This window comes from Manis javanica, chromosome 1 (genome assembly GCF_040802235.1).
Source record: "Manis javanica isolate MJ-LG chromosome 1, MJ_LKY, whole genome shotgun sequence".
Classification (NCBI taxonomy): domain Eukaryota; kingdom Metazoa; phylum Chordata; class Mammalia; order Pholidota; family Manidae; genus Manis; species Manis javanica.
Genome location: NC_133156.1, coordinates 165,137,436 through 165,154,875, shown reverse-complemented (window position 1 = coordinate 165,154,875; position 17,440 = coordinate 165,137,436). Strand labels below are relative to the sequence as shown.

General features: G+C 38.9%; 1 protein-coding gene across 4 annotated transcripts in view; it reads right to left on the bottom strand.

Annotated features, from left to right (window-relative positions):
* The window catches only part of MRPS5 (mitochondrial ribosomal protein S5), a 57,770-nt gene that overhangs the window by 9,826 nt on the left and 30,504 nt on the right, over positions 1–17,440 (bottom strand). Inside the window, exons 1-5 of one of the 4 annotated variants that reach the window (XM_017665750.3) lie at positions 17,197–17,414; positions 14,030–14,110; positions 6,974–7,111; positions 2,758–2,883; positions 1,192–1,425 (exon numbers count right to left, since the gene is read on the bottom strand). In XM_017665750.3, the coding sequence (XP_017521239.1) occupies positions 1,192–1,425; positions 2,758–2,883; positions 6,974–7,111; positions 14,030–14,110; positions 17,197–17,254 (637 nt within the window). In that variant the 5' untranslated portion in view covers positions 17,255–17,414. Of the gene's footprint in view, positions 1–1,191; positions 1,426–2,757; positions 2,884–6,973; positions 7,112–14,029; positions 14,111–17,020; positions 17,155–17,196; positions 17,415–17,440 lie in introns of those variants that run through there. The other 3 variants (XM_017665751.3, XM_017665752.3, XM_037002158.2) reach the window with 3 other exon arrangements.

Genomic DNA, 17,440 nt, shown 5'->3' with positions numbered 1-17,440 from the left:
CATGTCCTTTCAGTTAGGTCTCTCTCCACGCACCACAGCAGCCATTTAAAACACTCTCTGGGGGTTTTTACTTATTAACTTTTTACCACAGAAAATTTCAGTGTTATACAAAAAATAAGAGAAAAACAAAATGAAAACTTACGTCCCCATCAACCAGTTTCAACAATCTCATGGCCAATCTCCTTTCCCCTAAACACTGTCCAATTCCCACTCCACTGGATAATTCTGAAACCAGTCCTAGATACCCTACCTTTTCATCAAAATATTCAGGTGGCCATGCTTATCAATGCCCCATCCTACTTTCAGATAACCCCACCCCTTCCTCAGATAAAATGAAGCCACCAGACTCCACTCCAAACACACACCCATTTCCACTACCAACAACAGAGGCTCACCAGAATCTGTAATCTGCCCTACCTCTGTCACAAGTTAATCCATTTATCTACACTCTGGACCTGCCCTCATTAGGGACTCAGTTTATGGTTTTTTTCTCTCCCTCCCATATCTTCATCCTCCCAACCGAAGCATTTTGCTCAGTTCTAAGAATGTTCACCTGAGTCTCTCCATTTCAACCTCTCCTCTCCTCTCCTCTTTAAGCCAAGCTTAAGAGAGCAGCCAAATTCTTGTCTGTCTCTTCATCTCTCATTCATTGAAGAGAATAAATTTTTCAGATCATTTTTACCTCTTTATATACTTGGGTGGGTGGAGGGTGGGGGTAGAAAGGACCTGAGTTTTTCTAATTTGGCCTGATAAGTACTATAGATTTTTATTTCATGTATGCTTTTATGAGACTTAACAACTATCTGGTTTATTTTGTTACCAAAACAACACTCCCACACTATGCTGCTCCATAGGTACCCCACAACCCGTTATGTTTGGGAAACTGCACCCTATAGGTGGCTTGTATAGATCCACAGTGCACACCACCATGTTTAAGGCTCTAAGAAGCCACACAATAAAGACACCAGAATCCAGTGCTTTGCATCCTGTTTGTGGAATATTTCTTGTTATGGGCCTCTAGTGTTCCATAAAATACATTTAGATAATAATGTGAAGTTCTTTCGGTGATGCCCAAATCCTTTCTTGGAGAAAGGCAATCTAAACAGACAAGTAAATAAGTTATAGTAAGGAACTCCAGAACTAAAAGTACTCTCTCTATCACAAACGTAAGCAAAACCAGGACTCTGCTACCTCCATTGGGACCAGGGTCGGGGGGGCCAAGACTGACGCCTCCCCACGTGTTTCCACTCCATCCTCGTTCCCGTTTAACCTTCATCTTCCTCTTCTGGTCCCACTCTTCTCTCTGCTGAGCCAGATCAGCTTCCACCTTCTTCTGCTCTTCACTGCTTCTCTGGGCAATCATCTGCACAGTTCCATCTTTCATAAGAGGGACATTCAGACCAGGCCATAGGAAGCCATGACGCCCTGTAAGTTTAAAAATACACATAAATAAGAATTTTTTAAAATCATTCATTTCTTGCATGTCACAGTGCCAGACAATGGGTGTACAGATAATGACACTGCTGGTGTGAGCTTAAACATAATCACATGGTAGGCCACTTGGCACTATTAAGATTTAAATGTACCTACCCTAACAGCTAGACATTCCACTTCATGGTATCGCTTAGAGAAACACTCCCATATAGGTATAAGGCATATGTTTGTGCTTGTCCAAGGATATCCACTTAAGTGTTGTTTGTAAAGGCAAAAAGTGGAAACAATCTAAATATCCAGCAGTATTGGAGTGGTTAAATGAACTATTCTGCACTAAATTGAAAAAGCGAGGTAGCTCTATCAGTTCTGATGTGCAATAATTTCCAAGACCTACTATTGAGAGAAAAAAGTAAATTATAAGACAGTATGTACCATATGAAAATATCTATTTCTATTATGGTATTTTATGTATATAAAAAAAAGCATTAAAAATTGTCAGAAGGAAACACACTGAAATGAGATCAGTGAGGTATACCATGTATGATTTTGTAACATAATTTAAAAAATGTTTTAATGTTAAAAAATAAAAATAAGATACAAGGTGAGTCAGGAAAACATCCAAGTAGACATGCAACAAACTAGACATATGCAGTGAAAGGTGTTTTCTTTATGCCAGAAAGATATTACTTCAAAGTTAATCAGCAACCATGGTACAAATGTTGATTCATGTCCATTATACTATTTTTATTCTTCAAAAACACAAGTATAAACAATCATGTGTCCCATGGGGGCGGCAAACTAAAGCCTGCAGGCCAGATACTGCCCAGCGCTTCTTTAGGTAAATGAAGTTTTACTGGAACACAGGTATGCCAATCTGATTATGTACTATGACTGTTTTTTGCTCCAACAGCAGAGCTGAATAGTTGTAACAGAGTCCACGTGGCTCACAAAGCTGAAAATATTTACTGTTTGGCCCTTTGCAGAGAGAGTCTGCCAACTCTACATGTATCTATTCTATCTTCTATCACTGAACTATAAGCTCTTTGAAGGCAGGGACTGTCACAATACATAAGGTTTATTGATGCCGCACAAGGACACTAAAGGTTTGTTGAATTAACAACTGAATGATGAATCCCTTCCTGTGGGATTTTTCTCCCCTTGAGTCATGAGGCAATAAGTCAGTCATTTGGCTGGACAATAAAACCACAGATCCTAGTGCCTTTTGTGAGAAATGTTCTGATGCTTGCAGACTGCAAAAATATATATAAAATTTGGGGTAAAGAACTTATCAAGCACATTAGCTGTTTTTATAGATAAGTTTACCTTCACCAATGATCTGACCCCTGTTCAAATCCTTTCTTCTCTTTTTCTTAGTTCTCTTGCCTCTTCCTTTTCTTGCCCCAGCGCCAGTCTCTGCTAGAGCTCCTTTCCAGAGCTCATCTGCTGTCACTGAAATTAAACAGAACTCCTTTGTTTTTTTCATTTTTAAGCAATGATCTATGGACTTTTTGAATAAAAAGCCAGAAGAGGCCAGCTTCACTTATATCATTATGGCAAGGAAAACAGAATTAAATCATTATTTGCACATATCACATGGTTACTTGAGAAAGCCCAAGAGAAGACATTTCTACTACTTTAAAAGAATATGGCCTTCTCCCCACAAAACACGGCCAACATTTAAATCCCACTTACTAGTAGGTTTGTTTGCCAGACACTTTATCAACTATCTTATAGGTCTCTTTCCTGCCCTTCTGCCTCCTTATGGCTATTGAGATTATAACCACCTATCCTTAAATCAAGGTTTCTTAGCCCAAACAAGAATCGACATTTCAGTCTGAACCCACAAACTTTACTAATTTGAATTGTTTGTTCTAGTCTTCTGTGAATGCCCTAAACATCCCTGGGTATCCTTTAAAATGAGAAGCCTAAACTCATCTTCAATTCTAATTAATGTCTAACCAATACATAGGAAAGAATGAACATGGTGAACTCTGACAGTTAATACTTGAATGTGTATTTCTTAAATCATGCTTGTCTTTTACTTTTCTGTATAGGCCTTGACACTGTTGATTGGAATCAGTTCCACTCGTCAATTTCCAGGATTCCCAAATCTTTTCCTAACATACATTTCAATCAGTACTTTCCCTTTTGTATTTTTTTTTCCTAACATACATTTCAATCAGTACTTTCCCTTTTGTATTTATGGAATATTCAGATTCTTTATTCTTTGCTACTACTGAATTTTATTGGTGGAAATAAATCATTTATTAGATTTAAATTGTCTTCCCAAGGACTTACAGCCTTTCAAAGTATCACCAATTGATTTTATAACCACAAATTTTCTTTTACATTTTATTTAATAAAGAATCAGAGCCACACAAATGTACTAGTCAAACCTCTAAGATACAAACGTCTCTATCCTTGAAATACTAAACATATTCAAGATAAATGAGCATCTTCATTCTCCTTCTTACAAGCTTTTAGCATTTATTAACCTGCTTGATTCCTAAAAGGCCTCACACCTTGATCTTCTGGGTAGGTAACAATGGAAAGGGTAAACTCTTGGATTTATAATATTTTTAAATGTTTTACATCTGTACAGTACCCCATTTTTCAAAATACGTGTGCAGTATTATAGCTGATCTTCCTAACTGAAGCTCAGGAAAGTAAGCACGACTCCCTGTCACCTGCTGCTCTGTGTATCCCTCATCACAGCCAAAGGTCTAGGCTGGGCTCAGACTGTAGGCTGACCCTGATTCACTTAAAAGACCACAGGTTCAAAATAAAACTACCAGCCTCAAATTACACTCTTGCTGAAGATTTGATTTTGTTTTCTAACCACTTAAAAATGATGACACCTATGAAATGCCATAAAAAACTTGAAAGTTCAAAATGAAAGCACTTTTAACGGGAGCATATTAAGAGGTCAGCTACAGTTTTTCACTTAGAATCAGAATAAGGATAACAAGGATTTGATTTTAAAAGGAGCTTGATATTGAGACAAGAAGTCAAAAACTAATAAGAATTTAGTTCATTTTTTACATAAGAGGAAAATAAAATTTCTAACTACATTTGAAAAAGACAGCAAGTCATATGTTAACCTCTGAATGCCATTTTGATATTAAAAATACTTTTAATCTTTTTTCAGATTATGAAAGATTTTTTTAAATCTGGAAAACAGTATGAGGATCATAAAAATAATTCCATCACCACTGTTAAGTCAGAATTTATATTCTATCAGTTTCTTTATTCATGTATACAAAGGCACATATTTTTTAGATAAAACTGATATTATACCATACGTGTAATTTTGTATCTTTTTTCACCTACTATATTACATTGTAAACCTTACCTCATATTCTTAGTATTATTCACAAACAAAATTTTATAGTGGCTTCAAGTTGAATTAAGTTATTTGACGAGATTTTACTGTTTTAACATCAGAACATACTGGGCTAAGATTCCAAATAACCTAAAATGCTATATAGAAGAGACTGACTGTTATTTCAACTTTCTGTCATTTTCTGGAAGGGTATAGATAGGTTAATATATATACTTTTTAAACACCATATTTATGTAAAATAAAGTTCATTTATTTATACACACACATACACACAAAGATACAAAATCCAGTTACATCGAATTTGATACACTAAGCTATTTCTCTCTTAATTGTGCTAAGTAACACCGCTTGCTAATTTGGATCAAAAGGCTTTAAACTGGACTGTTTATCACAGAGGGCTAGGTTTACAAGTACAGTGTTAAATATTCTTAGGAAATCTTAAGGCGTTTTTTTAAACTAAGTTCTCTTACTTCTTGGAAGAGCCTTAGAAAACCAAAGATTGTATCCTACTGAAACAGCAGGAACTAGCCCCACGCTTGGTGGCCCCTTGGTGCTCCTATTGGCATGATCCCGAACAGGGGGCTCACAGGAGCACGGGGTCCTGCAACTAGGAAGAATGCAGGCTAACGGGGAGTCAGAGGTAGGTTTGGGGTTAGAGTGCAGGGAGAGGGGTCTCAGAGGGCAAGGGGCACCTTGAGAAGAAGAGCTGGAGAAAAGGCCTTTTAGGGCAGGGAAAAGACCATAGACAGTCCCCAATTTATAATGGTTCAATTTAGGATTTTTTGATTTTTCCATGGTGCCAAAGTAATACTCATTCAGTAGAAACCAACTTCAAATTGTGAATTTGGACCTTTTCCAGGGCTAGTGATATTCAGTGCAATACTCTCTTGAGATGCTGGGCAGCGGCAGTGAGCGAAAGCTCTCAGTCAGCCATGGGATCATAAGAGTAACCACCACACATGCCTACCACCATTCTGTACCCAGACTACCATTCTGCATCCAACCAATCTGTTTTTCACTTTCAATATTTAATCAATTACATGGACTATTCAACACTTCATTATAAAATAGGCTTTCTGCAAGATGATTTTGCTCAACTGTACACAAATGTAACTGTTCTGAGCACGTGTAAGGTAGGCTGAGCTGAACTGACGTTTCGTAAGTCAGGTACATTAAATGCATTTTGACTTACGTATTTTCAAGTTATCATGGGCTTATCAGGATGTAACCCCATCATAAGCTGAAGAAGATCTGTATTTTAAAAAGTCCCAGGCCTGTAAGTCTGACATATCCCCTGAAGTACAAACTCAGTTCTCAGAAAATGGGGCAAGGGGAGAGGTATTAGGGACTCCCACTCTATCTCACTCTCCTCTATTTGCACTAAAATCCACAGGTACAATTGAAACTACATTCCTTCTAATCCCCTTACAACTTGGTCCTCTTTTCTGCATTCCTACACAAATAACCTAGCACCCACGAGACTTCCAAATAAAAGTGATCTGTACCCACACGATCAAATATTCTACTATCCTAACACTGCCCTGTAGTAGTCCACGTACTGACATGGAGAAATGTATGAAATATTGCTGCATGAAAAAAGTGGCAAACTGGCTATTTCAGGGGAGTAGAATTACAGGTGATTCTCTTCTGTTTGATTCTGTTACCAGTCTAAAATGGATTGGCTTTATAATCCTAATTTCTTTTAATGTGCCTAATGCTGAGTTGTGAAATCAATCTCCATTTATTACAAGCTAACTATAGTTCAGATTGTACTCTTTCAAATACTACGGCAAGTAGAACTAGTGTTATTTAGCAAAACAATGTCAACTTAAAATTAACTTCTCCTGATTTTTTCTATCACTTCAACTAAAGTGTAACTGATAATGGACTTTAAGTATATCCCTGGTATGAATCTAAATCAGCAGGGATTTGGGCCACAATTCAATACCTTTTAGGCCTCATGTGACCCAAACAAGGGGATTAAAGTAAACTAGTGTTACTGAAGTATAGTACAAATTAACTGGTAGCATGTGTGATAATTCTAGGAGGTACACAAAAGGACATTTTTATTTTAACAGTATATCATATACTAATCTCTGAAGAGTTAATTCATTAAAGGAAGAAAAATTAAGATACAAAATCACCCTTTATTTTCCTGTTTCATGAAATGGGAAAGTTTGTGGCCAGTCTACGTACATTTTGTGAAGAAACTATAGGGTCTGTGCTGTTGGCCCATCAAGTTACTGGGAAGAGAAATACAGCACTGGGTCTGTAGTGCACGGGCCAAGCTGGTGAAACGACAGTCGTCTCTGGTTCTTGGAGATGAAAAAGGACCTGTAGGTAAATGGAATAAAACTTTGAGTTAGACGCTTCATGCCTGTGAAGAAACATTGCCAACGCCAGATAATTAATCATTGCTAATAAAAATAAGCTACTAAAATCTTCAATTTTTAAGAATCATATTTTGAGGGTGGACTTTGCTTAAAAAATAAAAAAAAACTTTGAACTAATAATCTAAATGCCCATCCTTATTAGAGAAGTTACAGTTCATCTCCACAGTGGATGAGCTGCCTAAAAATGTAAGTAGATCTGTCCACATCAGGGATGCTGTACTGCATGAACAACCCCCTTCATGACTGGTGCTGTCTACTGGGCAAACAGTGCCCTCTGCTGCATGCAGCCAATTTATCCATGGGGAAAGACCTGTGATGACCTGGCTAGAAGAGCAAGGTACAGGAAGTACAAAAGTACAGCATCCTACCCTTCCCATTTAAAAAACAAGAAGAGGGACTTGAAGCATTTTCCAGACAAACTCCAGAAGTATATACAAGAAACTGTTAACAGTGGTTGCCACTGGGGAAGAAAACTGCTGCATTTGAGGTTGGATATGAGAGGTTGCTTTTGTGGAATTTTTTAAACCATACACACATTTCCCTTAACAAATGCTTCTAAATAGCCACATCTAGAGGCAGCCATTTCATCAATCCTGTGGATGGTGGTATCCTGCAAGGAAGACAGCAGGTGTGAGAGGATCAATGAACCAAAGGAAATGGGAGCATTGACTACAAACCCAGCATACACACTCGGGCTTTGTATTTCTACTGACACAAGAGAAGTGACAGGAGGACTAAAATGGCCCTTGAGAGAAAAAATTTGATATAAGGGCACTGACTGAACTTGAAAAGCACAAAGCCAAGGTGACAGCAGCTATTTTCAAGTCTCTGGGAAGTTATGAAGAGGCCTCTTACCACAGAAGGCCAAACTCCAGAAATGAATTTTAAAGGCAGTAAGAATTTGGTTAAGCATAGGGGAAAATTAATACTAGCTGACTGTAATATGCTAACACAGTATCTCCACTGTACACAGACACTGAGAAGTAAAGAAGTAGTCTCCTTTAATCACTATACATGATTTACCCCTACCTCTTCATTTACTAAGTAAGAAATTTAGGCCTGCAAAATTAAGAACTTGCCCAAAGTCATAAAACTAGTTAGTAGGAAAGTATATACAATCCAGGCATATTTAAAGAAGGAAGAACAATCCCAAATGAATAGTCTAATGTCACACTTATAGAAATTGGAAAAAGAAGAACAAATGAGGCCTAAGGTCAGCAGAAGGAGGGACATGATAAAGATGAGAGAAGAAATAAATAAAATTGAGAAGAATAAAACAATAGAAAAAATGAATGAAACCAAGAACTGGTTCTTCAAGAAAATAAACAAAATAGATAAGCCTCTAGCCAGACTTACTAAGAGAAAAAGAGTATCAACACACATCAACAGAATCAGAAACGAGAAAGGAAAAATCACGACAGACCCCACAGAAATACAAAGAATTATTAGAGAATACTATGAAAACCTATATGCTAACAAGCTGGAAAACCTAGAAGAAATGGACAACTTCCTAGAAAAATAGAACCTTCTAAGACTGACCCAGAAAGAAACAGAAAATCTAAAACAGACCAATTACCAGCAACAAAATTGAAGCAGTAATCAAAAAACTACCCAAGAACAAAACCCCCAGGCCAGATGGATTTACCTCAGAATTTTATCAGACATACAGAGAAGACACAATACCCATTCTCCTTAAAGTTTTCCAAAAAATAGAAGAGGAGGGAATAATCCCAAACTCATTCTATGAAGCCAACATCATCCTAATATCAAAACCAGGCAAAGACCCCACCAAAAAAAGAAAACTACAGACCAATATCCCTGATGAACGTAGATGCAAAAATACTCAACAAAATATTAGCAAACCGAATTCAAAAATACATCAAAAGGATCATACCCCATGACCAGGTGGGATTCATCTCAGGGATGCAAGGATGGTACAGCATTTGAAAATCCATCAACATCATCCACCACATCAACAAAAAGAAGGACAAAAACCACATGATCATCTCCATAGATGCTGAAAAAGCATTCGACAAAATTCAACATCCATTCATGATAAAAACTCTCAATAAAATGGGCATAGACGGCAAGTACCTTAACATAATAAAGGCCATATATGATAAAACCACAGCCAACATCATACTGAACAGTGAGAGGCTGAAAGCTTTTCCTCTGAGAACGGGAACAAGACAGGGATGCCCACTCTCCCCACTGTTATTCAACATAGTACTGGAGGTCCTAGCCACAGCAATCAAACAAAACAAAGAAATACAAGGAATCCAGATTGGTAAAGAAGAAGTCAAACTGTCACTATTTGCAGACGACATGATATTGTACATAAAAAACCCTAAAGACTCCACTCCAAAACTACTAGAACTAATATTGGAATTCAGCAAAGTTGCAGGATACAAAATTAACACACAGAAATCTGTGGCTTTCCTACACACTAACAATGAACTAATAGAAAGAGAAATCAGGAAAACAATTCCATTCACAATAGCATCAAAAAGAATAAAATACCTAGGAATAAACCTAACCAAGGAAGTGAAACACCTATACCCTGAAAACTACAAGACACTCTTAAGAGAAATTAAAGAGGTCACTAACGAATGGAAACTCATCCTATGCTCTTGGCTAGGAAGAATTAATATCATCAAAATGGCCATCCTGCCCAAAGCAATATACAGATTTGATGCAATCCCTATCAAATTACCAAGAGCTTTCTTCAATGAACTGGAACAAATAGTTTAAAAATTCATATGGAAACACCAAAGACCCCGAATAGCTAAAGAAATCCTGAGAAGGAAGAATAAAGTGGGGGGATCTCACTCCCCAATTTCAAGCTCTACTACAAAGCCACAGTAATCAAGAAAATTTGGTACTGGCACAAGAACAGAGCCACAGACCAGTGGAACAGAATAGAGACTCCAAATATTAACCCAAACATATATGGTCAACTAATATTCGATAAAGGGGCCATGGACATACAATGGGGAAATGACAGTCTCTTCAACAGATGGTGCTGGCAAAACTGGACAGCTACATGTAAGAGAATGAAACTGGATCACTGTCTAACCCCATACACAAAAGTAAATTCGAAATGGATCAAAGACTTGAATATAAGTCATGAAACCATAAAACTCTTAGAAAAAAACATAGGCAAAAATCTCTTAGACATAAACATGAGTGACCTCTTCCGGAACATATCTCCCTGCGCAAGGGAAACAAACGCAAAAATGAACAAATGGGACTAAATCAAGCTGAAAAGCTTCTGTACAGCAAAGGACACCATCAATAGAACAAAAAGGTACCCTACAGTATGGGAGAATACATTCGAAACTGACAGATCCGATAAAGGGTTGACATCCCAAATATATAAAGAGCTCACACACCTCAACAAACAAAAAGCAAATAATCCAATTAAAAAATGGACAGAGAAGCTGAATAGACAGTTCTCTAAAGAAGAAATTCAGATGGCCAACAGACACATGAAAAGATGATCCACATCGCTAATCATCAGAGAAATGCAAATTAAAACCACAATGAGATATCACCTCACACCCATTAGGATGGCTACCATCCAAAAGACAAACAACAACAAATGTTGGTGAGGTTGTGGAGAAAGGGAAACCCTCCTACACTGCTGGTGGGAATGTAAATTAGTTCAACCATTGTGGAAAGCAGTATGGAGGTTCCTCAAAATGCTCAAAATAGAAATACCATTTGACCCAGGAATTCCAGGACTTCTAGGAATTTACCCTAAGAATGCAGCACTTCAGTTTGAAAAAGACAGATGCACCCCTATGTTTATCGCAGCACTATTTACAATAGCCAAGATATGGAAGCAACCTAAATGTCCATCAGTAGATGAATGGATAAAGAAGATGTGGTACATGTACACGATGGAATATTATTCAGCCATAAGAAGAAAATAAATCCTACCATTTGCAACAACATGGATGGAGCTAGAGGGTATTATGCTCAGTGAAATAAGCCAGCTGGAGAAAGACAAGTACCAAATGATTTCACTCATATGTAGAGTATAAGAGCAAAGAAAAACTAAAGGAACAAAACAGCAGCAGAATCACAGAACATACGAATGCACTAACAGTTACCAAAGGGAAAGGGACTGGGGAGGATGGGTGGGACAGGAGAGATAAGGGTGGGAAAAAGAAAGGGGGCATTACAATTAGCATGTATAATGTGGGGGCAGTACAGAGAGGGCTGTGCAACACAGAGAAGACAAGTAGTGATTTTACAGCATCTTACTACGCTGATGGACAGTGACTGTGAAGGGGTATGTGGGGGGGACTTGGTGAAGGGGGGAGCCTAGTAAACATAATGTTCTTCATGTAACTGTAGATTAATGATACAAAAATAAAAATAAAGAAATAAATGAATAACTAGTTAGTAATGAGATTTAAACCCCAGTTCCAACCCCAGATGAATTACTCAACCACACGGAGAGGGAAGCTGGCATGGATGACACAGCGAGGTCTCTCTGGACCCATGAGCTCACTTAGTGCATTACTCAATAAAAAGTAAGCAGAAAATACTGGCTTTTCATTTTAAATATAGTCAGGACTTCAAGATCATTCCAAACCCCATTAAACTAGATACATCTTGGCTTTTCACTCTTCAACAAAATATCAACTGCACACATAAGTTTAATCTTACACTGTGTAGTATGGCAATCTTTGATATACTTTAAGAGTTTAAAAATCAATCTTTTTCAAAAGACTGAAATACTATTCACAGCTAATAATGTATTTAGTTTAAAAAGGTCCAATTGTCAAAAGCAGAAAACTGACTTAGAGTTTAAAAATAATCTCTTTTAATATACTGTTGCTATCCCTGATTTTGCTTAAATTGTGTTGTGATTTTTAAAATAGGAGATGGCAGCGGCTTGTGCTAAGTCACATTCTCAAGTTCAGTTACAGATTATTACCCATCAATAATCAATTATCAATTTTGAACTGACCCTTTGCCTTCATACTGATTTCAGATCATGAGGTCTACATCGCAGGAAACAATCGCCAAGGAATCCGTAGAGGGACAAACCCATAAAACCCCCTTGTGTGGACCTCTTCAAAGACACAGAGTCAGCCTTCAAGATTTCAGTATTTAACAGTTTTAACCATGAAGAATTTCTTTCTTCAAATTTGTCTCTTATTAACTCAAATTGGTTAATTAGTGATGTATTTGCTATGTTTCTGACCAATCTGTTGCAGCACTTGGAAAAATATAGCAATAGGTACTCAGAAAACAAAACATTTTTTAAAAACAAGGCAATTATTAATTCTAGGAAAAAGAAAATTTTGTGTAAGAAAGGAAATGTAATGACAGAATACTGCCTTGCTCAGCTGTAATAATACATACATAACTTTAATAATGAAAACACTGTCCATAGGTTCGATCACAATTGTGCTTACAACTATACTGGGAAAAAATAAGGACAGTGGTGTAAGAGTTAGCTCTTCAATTAGCATAATAATATTAACAGAGAAAAAACAACATACACAATCTATTAAGAAATATAACCAGAAGGTAAAAGAATTGAAGGTGTCACTGGAACATGGAAAGTAATAGGAAAGAGAACTGGTTTTAAGATATAAACCTTTTAGTACTCTTTGGGAGTATGGTATTTTAAACATAATACTGTTTTACTAATTAGAATTAATAATTGCCTTGTTTTTAAAAAATGTTTTGTTTTCTGAGTACCTATTGCTATATTTTTCCAAGTGCTGCAACAGATTGGTCAGAAACATAGCAAATACATCACTAATTAACCAATTTGAGTTAATAAGAGACAAATTTGAAGAAAGAAGTTCTTCATGGTTAAAACTGTTAAACACTGAAATCTTGAAGGCTGACTCTGTGTCTCTGAAGAGGTCCACACAAGGGGGTTTTATGGGTTTGTCCCTACAATCTTCAAAGTAGTACCCCCATTTTATAGATGAGAACACTGAGGGCCCTAGGGCTATCACCTGCTCATGTGCAAAGGTAGGAAGAGGTGGAGCATCAGCTCTTCCCCAGGGCCCACGGGGGTCTATCCCCTCAGCTAGGTACTCGCAGCCTCTGGCCTTCCTCACAGAAGCCTTCTCCAGGCCCCACATCAGCTCAGGTAGGCGCACCTGAATCACAGCACACGGCACAGTAAGCAGTTTATGAATGCATTAATCACCCAACCAACAAAAGGAGGGAAGCGCTCAGGTCCACCACAGCCTCCTAGACCATTCAAGCAAAGTAGGAGGCATCTCGACAGGTGGAGTTAACAAGATGAAAGGGAGAAAGACTTAAAGTACAGCCCAGCACGCAGAATTCCAGAAACTCAAGGGCACAGTGAAATTTCAATTCTGCCCTAACCATAGTCCACGTGGAAAAGACAGGACTTAACTGACCACAAGCACAACATGGGCTCAGCAAGGGCTGGCTTTCTTCCTTTCTATAGAATGATTGAAGAGAGGGCCCTGCACTCTGATGAAGGAGCAAAGGACGTCTACAAGACTGTGTTACCAAGAGACACCACAGTCCTGACACTGGCTGCGTGATCTTGAGCAAGTCACTTAGCCTCTTAAGAGATTCACTTCATCAACTGTAAAATAGAAACAACTCCCTCATAAAATCTGGTGTGAGGATTAACCAAGATAACATGTTACAAGCCTGACACACAGTAATTACTTAACAAATTGTAACTATTATTTTTAAAGCCTTAAACTATAACAATTGCAATCATAAAGAAATTGAAACAGACTTCATACATTTCCATTACAAAGAATGTGCTTCCTTCATTTACATCTACATGAAATACTCTAATATTAGGTCATAGAAGAAAGGCAGCTAGATAAATGAACCTCACCTTTGCTAGGAACAGTCTTGAATGCCAAAAAGGAAGCTGTTGGAAAGGTGTTTAGGTGAAGCTGCCTAGACCATAAATGACCTGTAAATTAAAGAAAAAAATAGACATTTCTACATGAAAAGGTACATTTTTAACACCCAAAATATATTAATATCTATAGAATAACAGACGCAAGACAAGTAGATGAGTAATCTCTGGGTCCATGGCTGTTTACTCAAGCGGGTGACATCACACAACTCTTCCACTCTCACATCTAACTAGTTACCTACCAGACCCTATCTATAAATTCTTCTCCAAAGTCAACCCACCTGTCAGCTGCACCTTATCCTATGTCCTCATCTCTCAGCTACATGGTAACAACAGTCTCCTATATGTCTCACTGCTTCCAGTCTCTCCCCATGTAATTAGCCATCTGCTGAAGAGACAGCCTGTTCTAAAATAACAGGTCTGGTCATTTCATGGCCCTGATATATATTATATACTTACAAAGTCAAAACCGCTTGGCACAGCCTTCAGGGCTGCAACTAGGCCCCAGCCTCCCACATCAGTCTCATCTCCCATCACCCTCCCCTTCACCCCCCTCCTTCTGGCCACAACAGACTTGTAGTCAGTCTTGAACACACTTTGCTCTAGAGTCCTTCTAGATGTCCCTGACATGTTGTCCTGGTCCACTCTTGGTGAAGGCTCCCTGATTCCCACAGTGCTCCCACAGCACTCTGCTCCTGTTGCTCCTCTGGAGCCCTGGCCAGCACCAGGCTGCAGCCACACTGTGGACCACTTCATACAGCACAGTGCTTCAGAACAGGCTCTGACAGCACTTGCCGGCAACTGATTTTTGAAAAGGGTACCAACACAAATCAATGGGGAAAGAATCATCTTTGCAACAGGTGCTGGGACAACTAAATATGAGCATGCAAAAGAATGATGTTGGAGCCCTACTTTATACCATATATAAAAATTAACTCAAAATGGATCAAAGACCCAAAGTAAGAGCAATAACTATAAAACTCTTAGAAAAAGAACATAAGAGTAAATTATCACCATCTTGGATTTCACAATGGCTTCTTAAATATGCTACTAAAAACATAAGCAACAATAAAAAAGTAGATAAAGAAGACTTCATCCAAATGTAAAACTTCCAAGCTTCAAAGGACATGATCAAAAAGTGAAACGGTAACACACAGATTGGGATAAAATTTTTTACAAACTATGTATCAACAAGGGACTTGTATCTAGAATACATAAGAAATGCTTAAAATTTACTAATAAAAAAAATCCAATTTAAAAATGGGTAAAGATTTAAACAGACATTTCTGCAAATAACATTTACAAATGGCCAATAAGCATGCACAAAAGATGTCCATTACCCACCAGAGAAATGCAAATCAAAACCACAACCTGATACTACTCACATCCACTAAGACGGCTATAATAAAAAAGACACATAATAACAAGTGTTGACAAGGATGTGGAGAAATAAACCATCATGCACTGCTGCTGGGTAAACCCACCACAGGTACTTTAGAAAATAGTCTAGCAGTTCCTCAAGAAGTTAAACGTGGAGATATTATTTGAGACACTAATTCCACTCCCAAGTATATACAGAAATAAAAATAGATGTACACACAAAAACAAAGCACACACATTTATAGCGACATTAAATCTAACAGCCAAAAGGTGGAAACTACCCAAATGTTCCTTCAGTAATGAATGGATAAGTAAAATATGGTAAATACATACAATAGAGTATTACTCAGCTATAAAAAGGAATGAAGGTACTTATAAATGCTAAAACATGAATGAATCTTGGAAACATGCTAAGTGAAAGAACACAAGAACAAAAGGCCACGTATTATGATCCCACTTATATGAACTATCCAGAACTTGCGAACTACAGAAAGTAGATTAGTGGTTGCCCAGGGCTGGGGGCAACGGGGAGCAAGGGGATTATAGCTAAAGGATTCAGGGTTTCTTTCTGGAGTGATGAAAATGTCCTAAAATTGATAGTGGTGATGGTTGCACAGTTCTGTGAATATACTAAAAACCACTGAATTGTACACTTTAAGAGGGTGACTTGTGGTACGTTAATTACATCTTAATAAAGCTGCTACTAAAGGTTTATACAACAGAAAAAGAAAGTAGGAAGTTCTGGTGCCAGATGGTGGTGGTGCAAAAACCTGACATCCTCCCAGTCTAACCTTGAAACAGTTTCTCAATCTCTGTATGCCTTAATTCCCTCATTTGTACAATGGTAATAAAGCTATCTATCTCATAAATACATTGTGAAAAGGAAGTGAGGAAAAAAGCATAAAGAGCTTAAGAAAGTTGCCTGCAGACATTAAGGGCACATGAAGTTAAACTACAGAAGCTAGGTGCAGTTTGAATGAGGCATTCAAAAAGGAAGGTGTCACAACATGGACACAAGGGACGAATGTTCAGGTTTTTTTGCCAAATGATTTCAGGTCAAGCTTCCCAACAAAATGAGTTACAAAAAATAACTTTTCGGTTTTTAGAGGTCTTTGGATTTTGGAAGTATGAATAGTGGATTGTAGATTTACAGTAAAATAGAGTGAATAGAGAAGAACGAGTCATCATGAAGCAGTACCTAGGAGTAAACGTTATTCTGGAGGACATCAGACTGCCCTTTCTCAGCCTGCAAACCAACCAGCGGCGAGGCAGGAAAATAACTGCCAAATTACTGACATTCGGAACATCCTTTTCAGTAAGGACACTGCTCAACGTGGAACCTAAAATGACTGACACTACATCTATCCGATTACAGCTGGAAGACGGCCTCCTTCCCTTCCGAGCTTCGCTGACCACACCTGTCCCCAACCCCACACAGGCATCACCAAATAACTGGCGTCGCGCCCGCGGGAAAGGTGATGCTTCCTTCCCAGGTCCCTGCCCCTCTCAGCCGAGCACGCACGAGCAGTCTGGCCACCTGGACGGGCCCTTGGACTGCGTCCAGTCCACCCTCACTTTACAGACCCGGCCCTGCGGCTCAGAGAGGGTGCAGACGCGCCAAGGTCACACAGCGGGTCCGGGTAGTACGGTGGCTGGAGTGATGGGCCCAGAGGCCGCGACTTCTCGCTTTTCCTCCCAGGTGTCTGCAAGGCCCGGGCGAGCCCCCGCTCCCATCCCGCTCGCAGCGTTTTAGCTCTCACCCGCCGGCAAGCCGCAAAGCCCAGATAGTTTGCCTGCAGCACGAACTGCCGCCGCCATTGTGGAGCCACGCGAGCGCCTCGTCCGGGCAGCCTTCTCCACCGCCTGCGCGCTATTTCTTGCCGACCGGCGGGCCTCGGCCCGCGACAGCAAACTCAAAGCCCGAGGACCAAGCAGCACTTGAGGCTGAGCTGGGGGATTGTGGAGACCCGAAACAGGGTAGAAGGAGTCCGGCGCGGCCGCGGA